At 30.4% G+C, this 22,911-nt stretch overlaps 2 protein-coding genes across 3 annotated transcripts; one reads left to right on the top strand and one right to left on the bottom strand.

Annotated features, from left to right (window-relative positions):
- The first annotated feature begins 6,153 nt into the window (after nucleotides 1-6,153).
- LOC107924276 (betaine aldehyde dehydrogenase 1, chloroplastic) lies at nucleotides 6,154-12,217 on the top strand. 2 transcript variants are annotated; one of them, XM_016854636.2, is made up of 15 exons: nucleotides 6,154-6,461; nucleotides 6,550-6,692; nucleotides 8,125-8,205; nucleotides 8,287-8,435; nucleotides 9,036-9,128; nucleotides 9,264-9,387; nucleotides 9,498-9,563; nucleotides 9,647-9,713; nucleotides 9,864-9,940; nucleotides 10,698-10,811; nucleotides 10,958-11,035; nucleotides 11,136-11,287; nucleotides 11,478-11,538; nucleotides 11,621-11,727; nucleotides 11,906-12,217. In XM_016854636.2, exons 1-15 carry the CDS (start codon nucleotides 6,353-6,355, stop codon nucleotides 11,991-11,993), a joined length of 1,509 nt encoding a protein of 502 aa, XP_016710125.2. In that variant the 5' UTR covers nucleotides 6,154-6,352; the 3' UTR covers nucleotides 11,994-12,217. The 2 variants fall into 2 exon arrangements, with proteins under 2 accessions (XP_016710125.2, XP_040936581.1); XM_041080647.1 differs by lacking the exon at nucleotides 6,154-6,461 and adding an exon at nucleotides 7,905-8,018 and having other exon boundaries at nucleotides 6,557-6,692.
- Nucleotides 12,218-15,906: 3,689 nt separating this feature from the next.
- LOC107922757 (uncharacterized) lies at nucleotides 15,907-17,185 on the bottom strand. The gene is made up of 3 exons (XM_016852913.2): nucleotides 16,565-17,185; nucleotides 16,367-16,479; nucleotides 15,907-16,279 (listed from the first exon to the last, which is right to left on the bottom strand). Exons 1-3 carry the CDS (start codon nucleotides 16,863-16,865, stop codon nucleotides 16,169-16,171), a joined length of 525 nt encoding a protein of 174 aa, XP_016708402.1. The 5' UTR covers nucleotides 16,866-17,185; the 3' UTR covers nucleotides 15,907-16,168.
- Between the last annotated feature and the right edge of the window lie 5,726 nt (nucleotides 17,186-22,911).

Genomic DNA, 22,911 nt, shown 5'->3' with positions numbered 1-22,911 from the left:
GAAAAATATTTAAATGCATATATAATTTATCAAGAAATTAAAACTAGACTATAAATATATGTATGTGAGTGGAAAATATTTGAAAACATCGAAAAATTTGAAAGAATGTACCGAAACAAGAAGGTATTAGTATGTACTAGTACTGAGATAAAAACAATACATCCACAAGTATGATATTATCTACCTTGTTATGTCTCGTGCCATGAATGAAAGCCCGTGACGAAGGCACACAGAATGTCTGATAAAGGTCAACTGATTAAATAAGACTCTTTTGAATCATTTAAATTGGCCCGATTCATAAAATATATAGAGAAACCCATTTACTTGAAACCTTGGTAGCTTAGTGGAACACTCTAGTAAAATTAAAGTTATGATGATGAATATTGTAATTCCTAATGGATAAGATTGCATAGAATTTAAATCCCTTAACACTCTTATTTTATAGATAGACATTAATCGCAACCATCAACGTAACTTAATCTGTATCGTTAGATCTAGGAGAGCTCAACTATAAATAAAGTTCTTTTATTTGTAATCACTTTATTATTAAGTTAAAGAATACATTTGAGAACATTTACTCAAACACATTATGTGTATTGTTTTTTGTGGCTTTTTTTTATTTCTTTCGTTGCTCATTCAATAAAATAACACAATTTAAATTGTTGTTTTACAAGAGAAAAGAGGATTGAGTTGTTGAAATCCTGAATTGATGTTAACAAAAAATTCAAATCAACAAAAATCTTCTATCATTAAACCAATAATTTAATTTACCTCAAATAAAAAATATTTAATATACTCCAATTGAAAAAAAAAATTATATAGATAGTTACTTAATTTTTAAAATAAAATTAATTTTAGGCACCTAAAAAAAAGTGTGAAATGGACACTCATTTTAGCCACTTCTGTTAAAATTAAAAATGAGAATCTTACATAACATTCCAACTAATTTTTTTTTAAAATTTCCACCTTAGATATTAATATCCACCTCATTATATTGCATTCAAATTATTTATTTTCATTTTACACTAAAATACCATCGGCTTTAACCAAACAATTTGTAGCTTTTGGGTAGTCTTTAGTTGCAAATCTAACCTAATAAAATACCCCCTAAAGCCTTGATTAGAGATATTAAGTTGGGATTTCATCATAATCTCGCCAATGTTAAAAATATGGTGTAAAAAATCTTGCAAAAGTTGTAACACCCCTTACCCATACCCGAGACTGGAACAAAGAACAAGATATTATCGTACATAAACAAGGATTTCCGAAAAATACGGATCATAAAATTACATTCCAAATTAAAATCGATCAAACAAGATCATATTATCCTTATTATGGACTTACGAGGTCCAAGTTCATTATGGATGCGAGCATCCGAGCTCGTTGAGAGGTTCGAGTTCATAATGGATGCGATTCATGTAACATCCAAGCTCGTTGAGAGGTCCGAGTTCATTATGGATGTGTTACATGTTATGTGGTAGCTTCGGCTAAGTTATATATGTGGCACTTATGTGCAAGGTTTACGTGTATAATAATATTCCGAGTGTTCAACGGGTAATGTAATGAATGAAATGAGAGTTCCGATGAGGACATATGAAAGAGGTATGGTTATGGATACTTTACGATGAGTACATGTATGTATGCTAAACCTATGAGTAATGCCTTAATAAAGATCGATTTACGATGAACAAGTATATATGTGCGTATGATGAGTAAGTAGAAATGTTTGAATGATGAATAATCTTCATGTATATGTTGCTATGTTTCTACATGTTAATTCTTTACTACCATTTCATATTGTTTGTATGTGGACTTACTAAGCTTTAATGCTTACTCCCCTCTCTTTTCCATCCCTTGTAGTTTCGCCAAGCTAGCTCTGGGATCGGAAGCTGTCGGAGTATTCGATCACGCTATCAAAAGACTATTGGGTATAGTGAAATTATTATTTTGAGTATGACATGTATAGGAAACTTAGTCATTTTGTGATATGTGTCATGCTATTTGGCCAAATTATGAAGGCCTATGATAATGATGATTCATTTTGCAATGGCCATGTGATATGGCTCATATTTGATCATTTGGGATGTAATCTAATTACCCATGCATGCATGTGCTAGTATTTTGATGGTAGGATATGTTATTGTTTGGTGAGTGCAGGATAATGATGTGATATGTTGTTGATCGATGAATGTATGATTATGAATTGGGTGCTAAAGGATAAGGAAAGACCTAATGGCTTAAAATGACTATAAGTATGAATGCACAAGTTGAAGTCAATATAATAAGTTTAATAATGCATGAAATTGGTGCAGAATGCCTTTAAATAGTGTAACAAATGAACGTGAAATAAGATGACTTTATGAAGATGTAAGAGTGCCATGGTGTTGAATATTTGAGTGCTCGAATATGTCATGTTGCATGTTATAAAGTATGTTTGAATGTATGAGTGATTGTGGGTGACTATTGGCTTGGAAAATAGCCTTTAAATGGTCTACACGGGTAGACACACGGGCGTGTGTCTAGACCGTTTGTCACACACGGTTTACCCCATAGGCGTGTTGAATGGACGTGTGTCCCCTGCACCTAAAATTTCTAAGTCAGTATGCATGGTAGTAAACACACAGGTAAAGACACGACCGTGTGTTTCAACCATGTGGAGGACAGGGCCTAGCACACGGGCGTGTGCCTTGGCCGTGTGCCTCTAAATGAACGCTGACATCATAAACAGAATGTCCAAGTTTTTGGACACGGGCGTGTCTAGGCTGTGTGAGGGACACAGGCCAGAGACACGGGCATGTGCTCGGTCGTGTGAAAACCCCTGTAGGTTCAAAATAAAAAATAAATTCTACAAATTCCACACGGGTATGGGACACGAGCGTGTCCCAAAGCACACGGGCGTGTGCATTACCTTCACACGGGCGTGTGAGGCTTAAACCTAGAAATTTTTCTTAGAATTTTCTTAAGTTCTCGGCTTAGTTCCGGATTGCTTTTAATGTTTGTTTGGGACCTCGTAAGTTCATAATAAAGATAATATGATCTTGTTTGATCGGTTTTAATTTAGAACGAAATTTCATGATCCGTATTTTCTGGAAATGCTCTGTTTATGTACGATAATGCCTTGTACCTTGTCCCGGTCTCGGGTATGGGTAAGGGGTGTTACAAAAGTTTTGTCGGGAAGGCTTAAACGGGGGCCTAGTGATGCCGATGCCTTCACATGCCTATCATAGTGGTGGCTCCCCTTGCCCCCAAACCTAAGCCACAAATCAAAACCCTTATCATTCCAACATTCCACTCTATAGCCTTGTTAGAAAGATAGAGCTAAAGGAATCTCCATGTGTTTCCTTTTTTATTTCTAATTTTCATTGCTGCAAAACATTCAACATTCAAGATGTTCCCTAAATGTTAGAGTTTAAGATTTTTTATTGACTAAATGAAAATAAATCATTTGAATGCAAAACAATGAAATGAATATTAATATTCAAGGTGAAAAATAAAAAAAAAATTAATTAAAATATCAGGTAAAGTTCTCATTTGCAATTTTAACAAAAGTAACCAAAAACCAACCATCTTTGTAACATGAATACTTATTTGGCATTGTTTTTAATGCCTAAATGATTTTTTTTATAAGTTTTACTACTTATTTGTTTACCAAAAACAAAAAGTACACTCTGAATCCCATCCTAATAGACATAGTCTTGTCAATTTGATGAGCCCAACAAACCAACGTACATGATATGTTGTCTGTTGGGCTGAGTCATGATTCAAAATTATTTCAAATTAGCTTCTTGCTACTCATTTGAGGTGGACTTAATTTGTTTATAAGGTTAAATTACACCATAGATCACTTAATTATGAGTTTTTTTTGTCATTTAATTATGAATTCTTTTAAACTGATCACTCAATAATGATTTTTTTTTAATTTAGTTATTTAACTAATTGAAATTATTATTATTTTGTCCATTTCTGTTAATTGTATTAATGAGAGGGTAATGTAACAGTTGAAAAATCAGTATAATAACAAATTTTCTTCATTTTGAAGTGATTTGGCAAAAATTGTAAGTTTAAGAGCTAAAAAAAGATAAAAAATTAAATAAAAGGTTAAAATATTTTTTTATAAAGTTGGAGGACCAAATAAGTTATTATGCTTTAATTAATTTTGACATATATGTATAAAAAGGATATTGTTTTATATTCTTTGATCAATGTTCTTGTAATTAGATTTTTTTGTAATATTTTTATTTTTTATTATTTGAAGTTTTCGATTAACCGAACTTTATTTAAAGTAAAATTTAATAATAATAATAATTTTTTTAAAGGATCTAACCGAAACCAAATTAAATAACATCAATCTAATTCGTACTAAATTATCAATTTATGATGTTTTAATATGTGAATTAAGTATGTTTAATTATTAATTAAATAAAAATAAAATTAATTGGAATGCAAATCGAATCGACAGAATTTCGGCTTCATTTAGAATTTGGTGGAGGATATATATCAGACTTGGGCTGCAAGCAGTGGGTAACTAATTCAAATAGGCCCTCTCTTTTGATCTAAAACGGGAAACGGAATTAATCTAACTACGTAAGAAATTAGGATTGTCTTGTTTAAAGGAAAAAGCCACTTTGAAAACAACAAAACTGGGCTCCACAATACATTGCGGGAGCTCGATAAATTCAATGGTGGGAGAGCAAAACCCGTATAGAGATGACACGTGCAAAGATGAAAGATGATAAAGATTGGGAGAGAGAAAAGTAGAACTAGAAAAAACATTTAGCTAATATAATAGTATCCATTAAAATAAAATAAAAGTGTATTTAATGATTAAAAGTCATAAAAAAATAACTTAAATGATATTATTGTTAAGTTTAATAAAAAATTTAAATTTATTTAAAATATAAATTAAATTTAAAGTTCAACATTTAAGATTCGAGTTTGACCTAATTCTTTTTTAAAATTTATAATGTTTGATATTATGTTATTTTTATAGATCATGTAATTATAAAACATAAAATTAAATTTAAAATATAGATTAAAAAATGTTAAGATGATTATATATAAAATTTTAATAAATAAAAAATATATAAAATTATTAAATATTAAATATTAAATTAAAAATAACATAAATATATATTTAATTTTTTAAAAACAATATGAGCTTGAGTTATTTATTTATAAATATGAGCAAGCTCGAGCAAAATTTTAAACTCATATTCCGAGTCAAGCTTGAATAAGTATAAAGAATGTTACTATCAAGCCTATGTTCGACCCATAAACACAAACGAAACCTAATATATGTTTTTTTCTAATTAATTCCTAGAAATGGATGTGACCAAGGGCGAAATTAGAAAATCATTTTAAATGTTAAAAATAAATAAAAAATTAAAGTATAATTTTATTATTGTATTAATTTATAATTTTTTAAAAATTAAAAATACTAAATAATTTTTTTGCTCTTTACTTTCCCTTTTAATATATAGAATTTTTATTAGAATTCTAGTAAACTTTTGTTATTTTATTTAACATTTAAACAATAAAAAGTTACCTGTGAGTTTTTGAATGTATCTAAACGTGACGAATGAAGAGAATTCGTAAAATCTTAATTTTGTTATTCAACTTTATAAAATTTGAAACATTACTATTTTAACTTTATTTTTTAAAAAAATATGATTATCTTTATTTTATTAGATAAGTTATTGATAAACACATAGACTTAAATAATTGTTTTTATTAATTTATTGTACACAAATTATTAAATTATTAATTTTATTAATACTTTACGTATAAATAATTAAATTATTGATTTTTAACAGTGATTTAATAAAAAGTTTAACAATGTTACCTAATTAGTCAAACATTTCAAATTTCAGAAATGATTACAAAATTATGATAAATTAAAATAAATGCACTGTTTGAATAGTAAAGGATAGGAAATAAAACAATATTTTAATAATAATAAGTGTAATTAGAAATGATTGAAACTAATAAAATATATATTTTATAAAAAAAAATTTATTGAACCAAATCGATTTTTCTTTTTCAGCAACATGTAATGATCGCATTCATAGGACACGTGACAGCATCAATAACCACCAGATGGACAGATATCTATTTCTCGACAAAAATATTTTTGTAAGATTATAATTTGTGAAGGCAAAAAGACAATACAGACACAGTAGAAGCAGAGAGGTTCGCCACAGAAACGCAAAAAAGCAAACCCACAAAAAAAGAAAAAGTCGCTTTCAGCTGGAACTTTTCGAGTAATGGCATCGGCAGCACCATTATTAATTGGCCTGTATCAGTTATCAAATTATCAAGCCACTCTACTTCACTTCACAATACTGGAGCAGAAATGGCAATTCCGATCCCCAGTCGGCAACTGTTCATCAACGGCGATTGGGCTGAGCCTTTGCTCAAGAAACGCATCCCTATTATTAACCCTACTACTGAAGAAATCATCGGTTTCTTTTTCATTTTCCTGTTACTTTTCCTTTAGTATTTATAAAAATTGTGGTTTTCTTCTTAATTCTTATTCTTCTTCTTCTTCAGGTGATATTCCGGCGGCGACTGCTGAAGATGTGGATGTTGCGGTGCAGGCTGCTCGGAGCGCACTTACTCGGAACAAAGGTAAAGATTGGGCCTTTGCTTCGGGTGCTGTCCGTGCTAAGTATTTGCGTGCCATTGCTGCTAAGGTAATTGCTATTTTAAGTCTTCCTTTGCTTTCTTAGTTGTTATTATAGTTAATATACTACTTGATTTTGGTTTCAACGTTTAATTTAATACTGGTTTTTAATTTCATTTTGGTACCTGAGTTTGGCCTCAATAGTCAAATTGATACCTGAGTTGAGTTTTTTCTTTTTCCAATTAAGCACCTGAATTTGGCTCCGATCTGGTACATGAGGTTCTTTTTTTTCAAAATTAACCATGCTTTTTTTACTAAAGCACATATATGAACATTAACGATTTTTTATTATTACTAAAGAACATATATAAATATTCATTGGATCACTTGATGTTATTTGGTCTGAGTGCCAAATTGAACATTGGAGTCAAATTTAGGTATCAAATTGGAAAAAAAACTGTACCAAATTAAACATTGAAGTCAAAGTCAGCTACCGAGTGTTATGTTAACCTTTGTTATATATGCTTTTGCATTTATTTATTTTTTTTTGGAAGAACTTGATGAATTGTTATTTAGCTATGCTGTTCGCTACCAGAGATCATATCGCTAACAGTTACCGTTGTACAATTAATCACAATCTTCTAAAATATGAGATAAAATCCATGGTTTTTAAGTGGTGAACTCTTAGGTAATTCTTCAACTTTTACTTTTTAGCCCTTTAGTTAGTGCTTTTTATCTATTTTTGGAGGAATTTTGCTATAGAATGTAAAGCAATAGCAACAAGAAGAATTATATCTTAATTGGAATGGTTAAACAATTTAAAAGTAACATCATTCAATCATAATGGTCGTGATCACTAATGAAAAATTGGGATTTTTTTTCCCTTGGAAAGCTGGTTATTTGAAAAAGAGCTCTCAAATGAAGTGTTACTTCACTACTTGCCACTGTTTACTAGTGTAAATAATTGAAATAATGAGCCTGATTTTATCTGAATAATGGTCCACAATTTTGAAATATCACTTCTGCAATAAAGCCTAATGTGCGAACTTGAGCCTAGCTATATCAGCGTAACTTAGCAAAAATTGTAAATTGCACCCTTTTCCTACGATTTTCTTTTAATATCTCAGGCTTATCCTTCCTACAAAACAATCTGTTTGCTTTCATGAAATTTATGAATATGCTATTGGGATTATGATCAGACTGAAATCTGTTTCCTTTTCTTTAACTAAAAGTTCCTTCTTATTAGATTCATTACTTTAGTGGACTGAAAGAATGGCTTCAGATATGCCAGGTGTAATTGATTCAAATGTAACCATTCTTGGTTCAACTGATGAAGAACTTGCGTTGTCCTTTTAAGCAGAATATCAAACAGAGTTTACTCTTAACCATGATACTTGTATGTTTATTAGCTTTTGCAATTGTTATGCTTTGTTGATGGAAATGACTGCAACCTTTTTAATGTCATGACCTATATTCAATGTTTTTTTTTTTCAATAATGCAGATAAAGGAGAGAAAACCAGTACTTGCGAAACTTGAAACAGTTGATTGTGGGAAACCACTTAGTGAATCTGAAGCAGATATGGTATGCCTGCAATGAATTTGCAAATGTTATGTTACTATTTTTTTTGTCGGATTTTGACCTTTTTTTTTTTGTGAGTTTTAGGATGATGTCATCGGATGCTTTGAGTACTATGCAGACCTTGCTGAAGGTTTGGATGCCAAGCAAAAGGCTCCTATCTCTCTTCCGATGAAGACATTTAAGAGCTATGTGATCAGGGAACCCATTGGGGTTGTTGCGTTGATTGTCCCATGGTACTTCCAGTCTGTTGCGGTTGTTATTTTCACTTTTTTTTTTTGTCTTAATAAATTTGCTGCTTACTTGGCCTCACTACATCTGTTTTCCTGATGAACAATCCTTGAGTATTGCTCTTCTCCATTTCCCGATACTTAGTTGAGATATCTGCTTAACCTGGTTTCTTTGGTTTGCTTTTTGATCTTTGTAAGACTAGTTCCATTTGCTATATAAATGAGTTAGTGGATGTGGTGGTCTTTAACTTCTATGTCTCTTATTAGTGGACCTAGTTAGTAAATAAATTCGCTTAATTGCTTCTCCTGATATTAAATTATAAACTTATTATTGATGCCAGAGGCTGCATGTTTTAAGCACAATACCTTCCTAAGTGTTTTTATTAAGATGATTTATGATGATTGTGGTCCTAATCATCTGAGGCCATTTAATGGCTTGCAATAGTTTGGTGCATAAAATTTATGTGGACTAATGCATTTGATATTTTATGACGGTTATCTTTATCCTTGGCAGACATGGTGCTCAACGGTTCAATGATTTTTGTCATCTCATTTTTAATGGTTATCCTGGTATTCAATAACTAAGAAATTTCTTTTGTTTTGAAGGAATTACCCGCTTTTGATGGCTACATGGAAAGTTGCTCCAGCCTTGGCTGCTGGTTGTGCTGCAATACTAAAGCCTTCTGAGTTGGCATCTGTGTACGCTCTCCATTTACTTGCTTCAGTTTTCATGTTACTTTCTCATTCGTCTTAAATTATATACAGAAATTTTGGCTTGATTTTGCATTTGAGATTAATGTTGTCCTTTCATTTTTTATCCCTTTTCCACTTCAGAACCTGTTTGGAGCTGGGAGAAGTGTGTAGGGAGGTTGATCTTCCTGCTGGTGTCCTCAACATTCTGCCCGGACTAGGCCCTGAAGCTGGTGCATCTTTGGCATCTCATCCCCATGTTGACAAGGTTAAATCAATATTGATCATTTTTTCCAATGATCCTTTCTCCAAGACTGAATTTCATTAGATGATTGGAAATTATTTCAATTCTAGTCGCTGATAATTTGTTGCTAACAGATTTCATTTACTGGAAGCACAGTCACAGCGGTTAAGATAATGACAGCTGCTGCTCAAAGGGTCAAGGTTTGTTGAAGTTCTAGCATATGATCACTGAGTTCTTTTTTATGATCCTGTGCGTAAAATCTTCTTTGTCGTTTCTACGGCAGCCTGTTACCTTGGAGCTTGGTGGCAAAGGTCCAATAGTTGTGTTTGAGGATGTTGACATTGATAAGGGTTAGTGCCATGTGAATCACTTTTAAGCCTTCATGTTGCCTGTATATCTCATCAGAATTGATTGTTCATATTTTACTCATATGAAACTGTCAATGCAGAAAAATAGTCTCTTTATTCAGTTTCTAATTTAGTCACCTGTGCTTGTAATAGCTGTTGAGTGGACCATATTCGGTTGCTTTTATACAAATGGCCAGATCTGCAGTGCAACATCACGCCTCATTGTGCATGTAAGTCCTGGACCCATTTTGTCCTTTTTAGTTAATAATATATATTTTTTTAATTTCATATTACATGTGGCTTGAGGTTATGATACATAAGAAAAAACTGTTTTAATATTACCTTGTTCACACTTACCACAACAAAGAGGGGAACCAGTCCAGTCCTTTCATAAACTGATAAACTGGCTAGACTAGGCACGTTAGCCAAGCATTACTTTTGGGTCCACTTTAGCAAGTACCTAATCCAGGAAACCAACCCTCGTAAGCATAAATTCAAAAATTTCCAAACACCATTGGACAAGCATTACTATGTTATGGAAGTACTCCAAAGATATCGGCAGCCTAGAGAAAACAGAAACCATCCCAACCTCATGGACTCTTCCATCCTTCCTTCCTCTTGTGGATGCGGTAGTTTGTGCATTATCTAGCTTTGAATAAGTATGAACAAATCTCTTTAGTGGCTCCATGTTTCATTGTTATTTTTACCTTTCTGATAAGCTCCTAAAACAGGAGTTGTCATGGAAATTATTCTATTTCTCCTTCCTCATAACTCCATAACTCTTCTTGTATGGGAACGTGGTTGGATGAAAATTATTGTTATTATGATTCAAGTCAAAGTCACACTTTAGATCCAAGAAGGGAACACTAAGATTCTGCTGTCATGAGTTCTTGAACTAAACCTGTAGCATGTCTTCGTGGTTTTGTTATATATAATTTTTTCTATTTCCAATTCATGACGAGGCAAAGCTTGTTATTTGTTTGACAGGAAAGTATTGCGGCAGAATTTTTGGACAGGCTTGTGAAATGGAGTGAGAACATTAAAATTTCAGATCCCTTGGAAGAAGGTTGCAAGCTTGGCCCCATTGTTAGTAGAGGGCAGGTATCATTTCATTATTTTAACTATATATTTATGTTGGATGAAAATTATTTTAACTGATGTAACTCAAAATACAACTGTTGGTAATATCTAAGGTTTCATATTTGGAAAATAAATTTTCGAATTAATATTTGATTAATTTGCTGCAGTACGAGAAAGTAATGAATTTCATTTCAAATGCTAAGGGTGAGGGAGCAACTATTTTGTATGGTGGGAATCGTCCTAAGGTATAATTGTCTGCTTCTTAATTATTGGCATTATTCTCCTTTTAAAATCCTTCACCATTTTTCAAAATCCTTCACCATTTCTTATTCAAATGCTTGCCAGCATTTAAAGAAAGGATTCTTTGTTGAACCAACCATCATCACTGATGTAACAACCTCCATGCAAATATGGAGAGAAGAAGTTTTTGGACCTGTTCTTTGTGTCAAAACATTTACCACCGAAGAAGAAGCCATTGAATTGGCAAATGATACCCAGTAAGTTAAGATATACAATCCAATGAGTTGATCCTTCCATATCGACAATGAGAATGGAGTGTGATTTAGTAATTTATTTTGTCCTTCCTCTATCCTTTTAACCAATTCTGACCTCCACTCCCCAGACTAGAAAAGCCGCTTACTGTTTTGATCACAGAATTCAACTAATTCCTTTCTAATATTTACTTAGTTATGGTTTGGGAGGTGCTGTGGTATCGAAGGATCGAGAAAGATGTGATCGTGTAAGCAAGGTAAGATCAATGCTTGAAGCATCTTCCAAGCATGCAACCTAAGCATGCTGTAAGATTAAATACCTTTGCTTCTTTCATACAGCTTCTGCAGAATGGTGCTGTGTGGGTCAATTGTTCACAGCCATGCTTCTGCCAAGCCCCATTCGGAGGCACCAAATGGAGTGGCTTTGGGCGTGAACTAGGGGAATGGTATTTACCCAAACTTAAACTATTCTTTTCAGATAACTATTATCTCAACTACTTGGAATATCCTGTTTGTCAACACTCAAAACTCAGGGATTTAATATCTTCTTCCTCTTGCTATTTTTATGACTAATCGGATTTGTAATACCGACTTACTTTTGGCTTTTTAAAAAAATTGTGGCAGGGGACTTGAAAGTTACTTGAGTGTAAAACAGGTAACAGAGTATGTCTCAGATGAACAATGGGGTTGGTACCAGCCTCCAAAGCAATGAAGTTCAACATGGAAATACAAATAATATTTACTGCTCTACCAAAAATAACGGTAATAAAGTGTGCTGAGAGCCAATTTGTTTTTGAGTATGTATGTTTGTACGTATGTAATCCCGTCCCGTTGCAGGTATGTCTATGGTTTTCAGTTTCACGTTTATATGTATGTTTGCATGTACGTAATCCCTTTGGGGGCTATGTCAATGGCATTGAGTCTCGTTTATATGTATATTCTATATTACATTTTGGCTGACCTGTTTGGAATGTAAGTTGCGAATGCATGTTACCTACTAGTTTTGTTTTGCTGGCTCATTGCGTGGGCCAATTTTAACCAAAGTCTCACCCGAGGCAGGCAGTTCGGGGTTCATTCTAAATCTTGCCGTACTGATAACATAGATAATCTATGTACCTAATAGAGATTACATTTAATTTAAATTTCTACAGGATTATGTTGGTGGTTGTGACCAAATTGCATCCAAAAGAATCATTATTTTATTTTATTAGGGATTCGTTGTTATGTATGTGAACATGAAAGTGAATGTATTCTATTCTAATTTTATTTTATTGAAATTGGTGGAAGATGTAGATATAAAATGTAGTTGATACTCAGCAGTTAAGTACCAACTACTTGATGCTTTGCTCTATGGTCTAATATATGTCTCCACAAATCTCGGTGCAATCGATAGGTAGTTTATAATTGTCACTCCCCAAAGTATTACAAAGAGAAATTATGCCATTCATCGTATTAATGAGGTATGTTAAAAAATATTTAATACCAGTTGATGAGTTATTGTCGGTATAAAAAATTTGAACTCTTAAAAAAATTTAATAACAGAAAATTGAGGTATATGTTTCATGCTTATAATGAATTAAAAAAGAAGCTAGTTTTGTTTAAAGTTAGTGTGGATGGAATTGTATTTTGTTTTTTAATTAAAAAAATTGTGTATTGAATCTTTGTATTTTTTTAAAGAAAAATTATATATTAAATCAAAGATTAAATTGATTATTATATTAAATTTTACATCTATTTTTATTAATAAAAATTGTCCTTATGTATCAGCATTGGTAATTTGATTATTTTATGAATAACATTTCAGTGATACCAAAAGATGCCTATGATATTTTTACATCAAATTTCCCATCTCGATGTGGTTCATTATTTTCAAATAAAGCAGCTAGGCTAATGCTGTTGTTCAATATCAAATGCTCCCAAGTCTACGGTCTAAGAATAAGAGTTGGAGACTCGTTAATCCGCTTTAAATGAAGGGGCCAATTCTGAATGCATGCCAAGACTTTTGGTGTTATAAGCCGTTCTTTCCACATTTTTCTCAATTGCACACATTTACTAATATTCATATTTTAAATATCTTAAGGAAAAAAAGAAAAAGAAAGAGAGAATGATATATCATAGCTCTTGATTCTAATAGTTAATATATATATATGTACATCAAAAAAACATGTGATGATTGTCCATACCCTGAAGTCAACTACTGATAAGTCTTATCTATGGTAAAGAATAGCTGATTCTTTGACACACTTTTAAAGTCTTTTTAGCTGCACTGAGGAATCATTTGGTAGGTTAGGTATCCATTGCTTCATACTTTCAGTGTAAGCAAAATGCAAGTTGAAAAGACAATAGTCCCTCAGTCAACGTGTGATCATATCCTCTTCACTCATCAACAAAATTGCAGTAACAGTAACACCTAAATTCTATATTTAAAATTCATAAAATTTTAGAATTACATGCGAAAAGTCTCCTGCATTAAAGAAAAGGGATATCTGTGAGTCAGCCTAATAATAGGAACCATTCATTCACTCATTGGCAGTGGCGTTGGTCTTGCCCTGGCCCTCTTTTAAAAGCTGTTATTCTCAATGCATTAATTACTAGGGTCATATTGTGACAGGATTTTATGACACCTCCCTCTCTGTACACCAAAGCTAGCTAACGACCTCAGTGAAAATTAGTAGTATATGTGCTATCCAACCCATCTTATCTCTTTGTATTTTTCTTTCGTTCAAATTCTTCGTATTTAATACTAATGGAGACAAAGTTTGTATCATGCACAAGCATTTACTTTAATTGATTACACGGCAAAAACCGACACTGCACCCACTGAAAAGAAAATGGCATCCTCTATGTGTGCTTCAACTTTCAATACTTGCAAGTGTTGGTATTTTCTGTGAATCATCACATAGACAACAATAAAATTTAAATGTACTGGAAAATAAATTTGAAAGTGATTAATATTAACTTAATTAAAGGTTGCTTCATTATTGTTCTTCTGTAAAAAAAAAAGTTTAGGGTTCAAAAAATATCACGAGAAAATATAGTTCAAAAACTTTCTAGAAAGGGTAAATTTAACTATTTATATTTTTTTTATCACCCAACTATAAAAAGTTATAAAATGATCACTTAATTATTCAATTTTATCTTTTTGGTCACCTAACTATCTTAGATTTTCGGTTGTTTCAATTTTTACATTAGTCCGCTTATAACTAAAAAAGATAAAAATGAATAGTTGAGTGACATTTTGTAACTTTTTATAGTTAGATGACTAAAAAAAATTTTACTGACTATTAAAGCAGTTTATCCAAATATGAAAAATAACAGTGTCTTTTAATATATAAGTCAACTCTCAAATAGTAAAAAATTTATTTTCATTCATTTCTTTGAACTCGAGGGATGCAATTAATTTAATTGCAGGGGTGTGGACATGGACAGATAATGACATTGTCCTAGAAAAATGAAAAATATACACTTTAATCCTTAAAAAAATTATAATTTATTTCTGTCCCTAAAGCAATTTTTTTAGCTTCAGCTTATGGGTAGGCTAAAGGGTTATTAACCCTAATTTTATATTAGTTGTCAAATAAAGGCAGTAGGAAATTTTTAACGTTTAGCATTGTGAAAAAATGGAAAAATTTAAAATCAGAAAATAAGCCGAAATAAACTAGTATTTTTCATGCTTTACGCAGAAGGTCCAGACGCATTTGAAGTTGTCTCACTCAAATGTTTGTCTTTTGAGTGAGTTTTATAATTACCTTATTAATCAAAGGCCAAAAGGAATCGATAATGCGGCAATAAAATCAAAATTAGAAAAAAGATTCCTCTTCTTTTAATGTGCTATTTCTTTATTTTTAATGATCAAAATAATATGAATTATGGTATAAAAAATAATATCTACATAATTTAAATTTCAAACTAGGAATTATTAAGCTATTAAAGGAGGGACATTATCACCTGGGATATGCACTTTTAATAATCTATTTCACCCTTTAACTAGTTATGGACTTTAGGGACCATATAAGAGAGAAAATAAAATTTAAAAAAAAAAACAGAGGAAAAGCTATGGTCCAACAAGGCAATTATTACAACCTCGATTCCTTTGTATTTTAGTAGCCTATTGGTTTTTCAAATATATATATATATATAGTGGGTTTATTTATTTATAGTATACACGAGAATTGATATGATGTGTGGCCTACTTGCACAAAACAACAATTATTATTGATATATACCTACCTCTCACTCCCTTTGCCTTCTTATTATTCATATTCCCCTCTCAATTCATTTGCTTTCTCCCTTCCTGGAACTGCCTTCTTCACACTATAGTTCTTTTTTTTCCCCTTAATTACTAAATAATCTCTGTATTTAATTTATTTTAAGATCAGATAAAACAAATATCTGATTTCTATCATGTCAAATGAACAAACACCTTACAACCCCCCCCCCCAAAAAAAAAATTTAAGTTTTCCATCTTATCATCAAGGTTTGAAGTGTATAAATTAATTTAATATTTAGAGTAAATTTGTACGGATATATTAATTTTATTTAGGCAAGTAACCAACTAATATATATATATATTTTAATTACAGTACATTGATGGTACTGATATATAAAAAACTTTGAGAGTTGTATTGAGAAAAAAATTACTAACATTCGATTACATAATAGTACTGGATTACATAACTCTGGTTTTTTTTTTTTGGGAGATGTACAATTATGCATATCTCAGATCTGCAGCATGAAAAAAGTAGTGGGCTTTTTTTTCCATGATTTGCTAGCGTATACCTGCGATCCTAAGTGAGAGAGAAACTGTATTTGGTTTTTTACAGGTTAAAAAAAAAAAGCTTGGGTCTCTTATGCAGCCATTGATGTGCCGAAATATCAATCATCCTTTTAGCTTGCTGCCTCAGAGATGCTTTGTAATGAAGGCTGCCATGTCTTCGATCTAGAACCGGTGTTGCTTGATGTTGTTGACCTTGCTCTCTGCCTGTCATGTTTGCTCACCTGCAGAAGTTTCAATATTTTAAACATATATAACAGGGATCCAAATTAAAGATAAGATATAATATAGGTGTTTTTAAGGAAATTCACCTTATTTTGCTTATCTGGCTCAGATCTCTGACCATCTTTCTCATTTGGATCTGATTCTTGTTGGCTTTTCTTCATCTTTGCATGTTTCTTTGCGTACAATCCCTTCATAACCTCTAAGAACCCCAACAACTCAAAATCAGATCACAATCTCAAACAAAAACATTACCCTTTATTACCAATACAAAAAAACATGGATACCTTGAGTGGTGATGAGCCTGTAAACATGGCCAAGAAGAAGAGTATCAGTGGGGCGGAGAAGCTTAATCCTGGTTAAACGAACAGGGTTGACGTTGGTCTTGCTGCTGGTTCCTTGTGGAGCTTTATCGTTGTTATTTCGATGTGAATGATATAAGGTGGTAGAGATAAGCAGAGCAACATAATGACCGGGGTTCGTTTTCATAACCTCACGAGCACTCATCGGCCAATAAAACCTCTCGACTTTCCCACACGGGTGTTGAAGAACCAGAGTGGCTGCATCAGTAGCTTGGCAGTTCCCCATTTTTTTTTGTGTGTGTGTGTGTGTTCAAAGGAAGGAAGAGGGAGGAGGTATTTGGCTGAGAAGGAGAAATATGCTGTGCGGTATCTTTATAGAGAACCACACCCACCCACCAAACTTAATATCATAGGGAGGGACTTAAATATTAATTAATCAAAGGTATTGGGGAGTCAATTAAAGTGGGAATAAAGCAGTGACTTTGGTCATTTTAATTGAGGCGTTGGCCCTATTATGCAATGATTTAGTGAGCTGTGACTGGTTGTCTAAAGGGACAAAGGTGAAAGCCGCATGCCCACAGGCTATACTTTCTCCTAAACCTCTCTACTTTTTAAGTTTTTTTTTTTCAACTTTTAAGCGATACGTTATTACTAAAGCTGCCAATAAATTAAAAATTATTAAATTACGTTTCAGTCCATTACACCATTGTCGAACATCACTGTTCCATAGAGGCTATAACATTGCCACGTCAACCAAGTTCATCCAACTAACTCATGTTGGAATGGACGGTTATGTATGGAGGCGTGGACTACATTTTTTGGGCAACGTGGCAAAGATATATAAATGTTAATTTATTTATTCAAGCAGGTTTTTTAGAAAAAATAACATTTAATGAGTCAATTCAAATTCAACATTGATCTTTTCTTTTTCATTCTTTTTAGTATGGTGCTGACTATTTTGCTATTCTGATCATTATTTTTTAAATACATTTTTTTATAAATTTAAATTATTTAGATTTAGGTTTAACGAACCCTAATAGTAATATTTTACCAAAAAAATCAAAAATATTAATAAGAAGTTAAGATATTTATATAAAACAAGTATTTTAAAAATAGGCCGGACTCAGATGGATCATGCCTATTTTAAAAATATATTATTAAATTCGAGATAATTTTGATTACTAAAATTAATATTTTTAAAAAATATGTTTTATTTATATTAAATATTGTCAATATTTAAGCATTAATTATGTTATCAAATTAATATTTCCATAAAAAGAATCAAATTAAAAACAACTTTAGAAGGGTGAAATACAAATTTATTTTATTTTTAAACATTAATTATAAGATCAAAATAATAATAATAATAATAAAACTTTTAAACCTTAAATTTTACAACATTTAGGAGGCCTTCTTAAATTTGACCTTGATCCCAAGGGTAGGTTAAAGAGGGAGAGGCGAAATGTTGGTGAATGAAAGAATGTTGATGTAGTTTATTGTAAATTCACCCATATCCTAAACAAAGATATTGTATTTTATAACCATCAACAATCAGTCGATAAGATGTTTAAAATAATAAGCTCCTTAGAACATTTACTTATCTCAACTTGCAAACCATTGTTTAGCCAAATCTCATCCATACAAATGCTTATCTTAAATTGGTCATCCAGGTTTAATTATTATTTAAATTTGTTTGATTTTTAATTCAAAAGATAACAATATTACTTTTGTTTGAAGCAAATAGGTTTTTTATTTACTTTATAATTCTTTATAATATAAATTTGATTAGTAGTGTGGAAAATAGAAATAGTGCAAAATATACAAACCCAATACAGAAGTTAGCTCCTTTAGAAGGCAACAATAATTGAGACAAGTATAGAAGAGTAAACAGGTCCCATTTGGGCACGCTCCAGTGATCGAGAGAGTGTGACGCCGCGGTGGACCATGGGCCATTTCATATGGATCTGCCATCCAACCTGAAAATCTAGGCGTGAAAATTTATGTGCGTGCGTGTGAAAGGACCCCCAAACTTCTTCTTTATAATAAAATATATTACGTTAAAATAATAAATTTACATTTTATTAAATGTGTAATTTAAAAATTATTATTATATTTGTATATCTAAATTCGAGTTTTCCAATTGAGAGTTGCCACGTATAAATCTCCAATTCTACTCTTTATTATTTAATTTAATTATATTTTATAATTAATTCATGGAAATCTTGATATAAAAAAAATCGAAAAAAACATGCATGAGCGGCGTGATTACGACTGAGGGAAAATGGGACTTTTTTTTTTCCCTTTCTAATCGCACTGTAAAATTTTTCGGAAAAAGAAGGATCCAATTTGCCTAAAGCAAAGGCTTTTTTTCTTGCAGGCGTGACCTACTAAAGGCACATTCTTTTTCTAGATTTGATAATTTTATTTTTATAATAGGCAAGTAGATTAGAAAATAATCTTTTATATCACAGACTAAGCTATTCAATACATTAATGGTTTTTATAACAAATTTTAATATAATCATATATTATGATTGTATTTATATTTTAATAATTTCTCATATTATATTAATATTGTATATAATTACATTTTCTGTTATGATAAGCTAGATCTACTTTTAATTGGAGCGCACGCTATGATTAAAAAAATATTTTCTTGATTTTGCATGTTAATTTTTACTACATTGTCAAAGGGAATCAAGTTGTGTCGTGTGGATGCATGAGGAAGTTATATTTTGTTCAAACATCATTACTACTTAACGTACGTTTGTTTTTTTTTCTTTTTTCATTCCAATTTTTCAAATAACTTATGCTTATAATCATATAAAAATTAATTATAAATTAAAAAATAAAATTGAATTGGAAATTTAGAATACATATAAAATATTAATAAATAATTTGTAATTGTATCATCTTTATTTAAAAATAACTATTATTTTGATATACAAATGATCATAATTGTATAAAAATAAGTAATCGGGCCGGTATTCCTTTATTAATTTCCAATATGTATAAAATATATTATATTATCAAATTAATTTCTTTGATATATTTAAAATTTAACTATTTATCTATATATACTAAATAGTTTGAAATTTAATGATTTTAATGATAATTTTCAGCTTGAGTTGACCATGCATGACTTTACTGTGTTTACTTTTCAAGCACAAAACGACTCCATGAGATCAAACAAATATGATTATGTTTTATACTTAAAGAGAGACCGTGTGAGTTTTCATGCTTGGTTGGTGAAATCGGAAACGAAAACAATTCATCATTTGTCATATGAAGTTGTGGGGTTATTCAACCTACCAGATTTTTTTTATGTCCCTGAAATTTTCAAAAAAAAATCTAAAAAAAAATAGCAGTTGCAATTAGACATCATCATGGCTTGATTATCTATTGAAGTTCGAAAGCCCACTCGAAAAATAAGAAGTTTGGATAAAAATATAGGTCCGAAAAATAGATTTGGACAAAAAATAAAATTGTTTTCTAAATAAGTTGGGCATTGGGTAAGATTTTTTGGTTTGAGCCCAACTCGAACTTGCCTAAATTTTTTGTCACAAATGTTTGTTGTCATTTTGATATTGTTTTGCTGTTATTTTACTATTATATTACTACTATTTTAAATGTATTTACTTATTATGTTGCAACTATCTCAGTGTTATTTAAATATAAAAACTTTTTTTAAATATATATTTAATGTGTTGGGAAACATTTATTTTAATATTTTTAGTGAAATTGTTGTATTATATTTTTTAAATTTGTTTTTATATAAAAAATTAATACAAGTGGGTCGAGCAGGGCTCGAATTTAATATATATTTTTTATTTGGACCAAGCTTGAGCAAAATTTTAAACCTATTTTTCGAGCTGAGAAGCCTAAAATCTTGTATTAATCCGACCTAAAATCAACTCAACCAATGATCAAGTTTAGTTGCAATGTGATATAATAATTGTTATTTTGATATTTCGATTTTATTTGTTACCGATATTTTTAATTCGTGATAATATTCATTATATTCACAACTGTATTAAATATAACACGGCCAAAAATACGTTTATTATTATAATTTAAATCTTGGATTTTTGTTTTAGTTGAAACACAAGATTTTTGGGACAAAGTCTTAAAAGATTAATTAATACCAAATCTCACATAAATCTCCTAACTTTAACCTTTTGGACCACAATAAATCTCATTATGTGTGTGGTTCACAGGCTGCTTAATTTCCCTTTTCTTCAATCCCTCTCAATGTTGATTAATTATGATTTGCAAAGCAGAATTCTCCAAACCACAATATATTAGAATGTATCTATCAGTGTGTATTATAAATCTTTGGTTTGGTATTTTTATTTGTAGACAATTATTCTCTTATGCTTTTGAATTGACTATTCCTATATGGCATAAGAACATTGTATTGGTATAATTAAGACTAAGACCATACCTAGAAGGAAAAATAAAATAAAAGAAAAGAAAGCACCCATTTTAAATGCTCTTTGCAATTTTCCCCTAACTTGATAATATTAAAAAATATTAAATACCAACAAGTGATTGGGTGCAATGACAAATCACATTACACTTTCAATGGGAAGATTTAGGTTTAAACTTTGAAGACAATATTGTTTATAGGCGAATCTAGGGGGCTGGCAGGGGCTTGGTTTCCCCTAAAATGAAAAATTATTGTTTTGGCCCTTTAGAAAAATTTAAAATTTAAAATTATTAAAGGTAAAATTACACCTTGATCCCCTAAAATTATGAAAATATAATTCAATCCTTTAAAAATTATAAAGATATAGACTATTAAAAATTAAAATTTTATTTCGGCCCTCCTAAAAAATTTTTCTAGCTTCTCCCCTGGTATTGTTGGTATGTAAACGAACAAGAAGTAAATAAAAAAAAAGACATTAAAGAATATCAACAACTGATATTTTATCTTGTTAAATATTTTAAATATTCATACGAAGAGTTAATAGATCTTGTTAATTTTTTGTTTAAATATGCTTGTGTTTTTTTGTAAATTTAAAATTTAATCGTTGTATTTTTATTTCAAGAAATTTAGACCCTTTACTTTTAGATTTAAAAATATAAGTCTAATTGTTGAAATTGACAAAGATTCTTTTCTTAGAATCAGGTTAATTATAATGTTATTTTTTTCAATTATGCGGTTACGAAACGAGTTTTTTTTTTAAATTTCAAAATATAACACCAATAAATTTAATAAAAAAATTTTAACATGTTAAACAATTGAATCTGAAATCTAAAAAGTAGTGAAATTAAAAACTTGTAAATAAAAAAATATGGACTGAATTCTAATTTACTAAAAGTATTGGACTTAATAGCATATTTTAACCTTAAGCTTGTTTCTAGCACATGCAGGATTTTCTCAAACCAAATAAATCTAAATCACATGCCAAATTGAACTGCAAAGCTATTTCCACGACCTAGCCATAGTCGATCAATCTGCAGTTACTTAATGAGCATTTAAAATATAAAAACCTCCTGCAATTTGGTCTCCTGTACAAGAAGCACTTTTAACACTTCAATTATTTTTTTATTCGTAACATTTTGAAGTGATGTTCGTGCAATTGTGCAAAGAATGACTAACTCAAAATTATAGCTTTTTGGGTGGAAAAAATACATTCATAAAAATATCAAAATTAAATGTATTCGATTTAAATGGTAAAATTAGAATTTTGTAGTTCATGAATCAAGATTCGTTAAGTTGAAATCTCATCATGTATGATTATTTTTTAAAATAAATTTTAAAAAAAATTGGCGGCTTAACTATTTCTCAATTGAATTAATATCCGATTAAGTTGTGACAACAACTTAAGAGTTTAAATATAATTAGATTAATGATATGTTATATGATGTGAATAAAAAAATTATTTAACAAATATATTTATTAAAAAATTATATAAAAAATTAATTAATACTTTGGTTACAATAGTCAAATTAATAATTTGTTTTGGATGATGTTCCGAGTTAAATTTTCACTAAAGTTCAAATTTCATTGATTTATTATATTAAAAAAAGACAAAAACACTTTTACAGAAATATAATTTAATTTGTACATGAAAATACTTTTAATAATTTTATGAATTAATACTCGATTAATATAAATCATGACTTAATAAAAATTTTATTTTGGCTTAAATTAAATTTCCGCTTCGTTTCAATAAAAATAAAGTATCATTTAATTAAGGGAAAATATTAAAAATTTTACAAGTAAGATTGATATATATCAAATTAGTGAAAAATAAAAAAATATAACACATGATAAATTTGTAAAATTAAAAAAACTCACCCTTTGATATATATAAAATATATAAC

This window comes from Gossypium hirsutum, chromosome A11 (genome assembly GCF_007990345.1).
Source record: "Gossypium hirsutum isolate 1008001.06 chromosome A11, Gossypium_hirsutum_v2.1, whole genome shotgun sequence".
NCBI lineage: Eukaryota > Viridiplantae > Streptophyta > Magnoliopsida > Malvales > Malvaceae > Gossypium > Gossypium hirsutum.
This window is presented reverse-complemented; position numbering and strand designations above follow the sequence as displayed.

Bases quoted from the DNA above. Each gene is read 5' to 3' on its own strand.
- LOC107924276 (XM_016854636.2), top strand. From the start codon at position 6,353: ATGGCAATTCCGATCCCCAGTCGGCAACTGTTCATCAACGGCGATTGG. The intron at 8,436-9,035 runs GTACTTCCAGTC...TTTGTTTTGAAG, and splicing joins GTTGCGTTGATTGTCCCATG to GAATTACCCGCTTTTGATGG. The intron at 9,564-9,646 runs GTTTGTTGAAGT...TTTCTACGGCAG, and splicing joins CTGCTGCTCAAAGGGTCAAG to CCTGTTACCTTGGAGCTTGG.
- LOC107922757 (XM_016852913.2), bottom strand. From the start codon at position 16,865: ATGGGGAACTGCCAAGCTACTGATGCAGCCACTCTGGTTCTTCAACAC. The intron at 16,480-16,564 runs GTATCCATGTTT...TGGGGTTCTTAG, and splicing joins CAGGCTCATCACCACTCAAG to AGGTTATGAAGGGATTGTAC. The intron at 16,280-16,366 runs GTGAATTTCCTT...AAACTTCTGCAG, and splicing joins AGCCAGATAAGCAAAATAAG to GTGAGCAAACATGACAGGCA.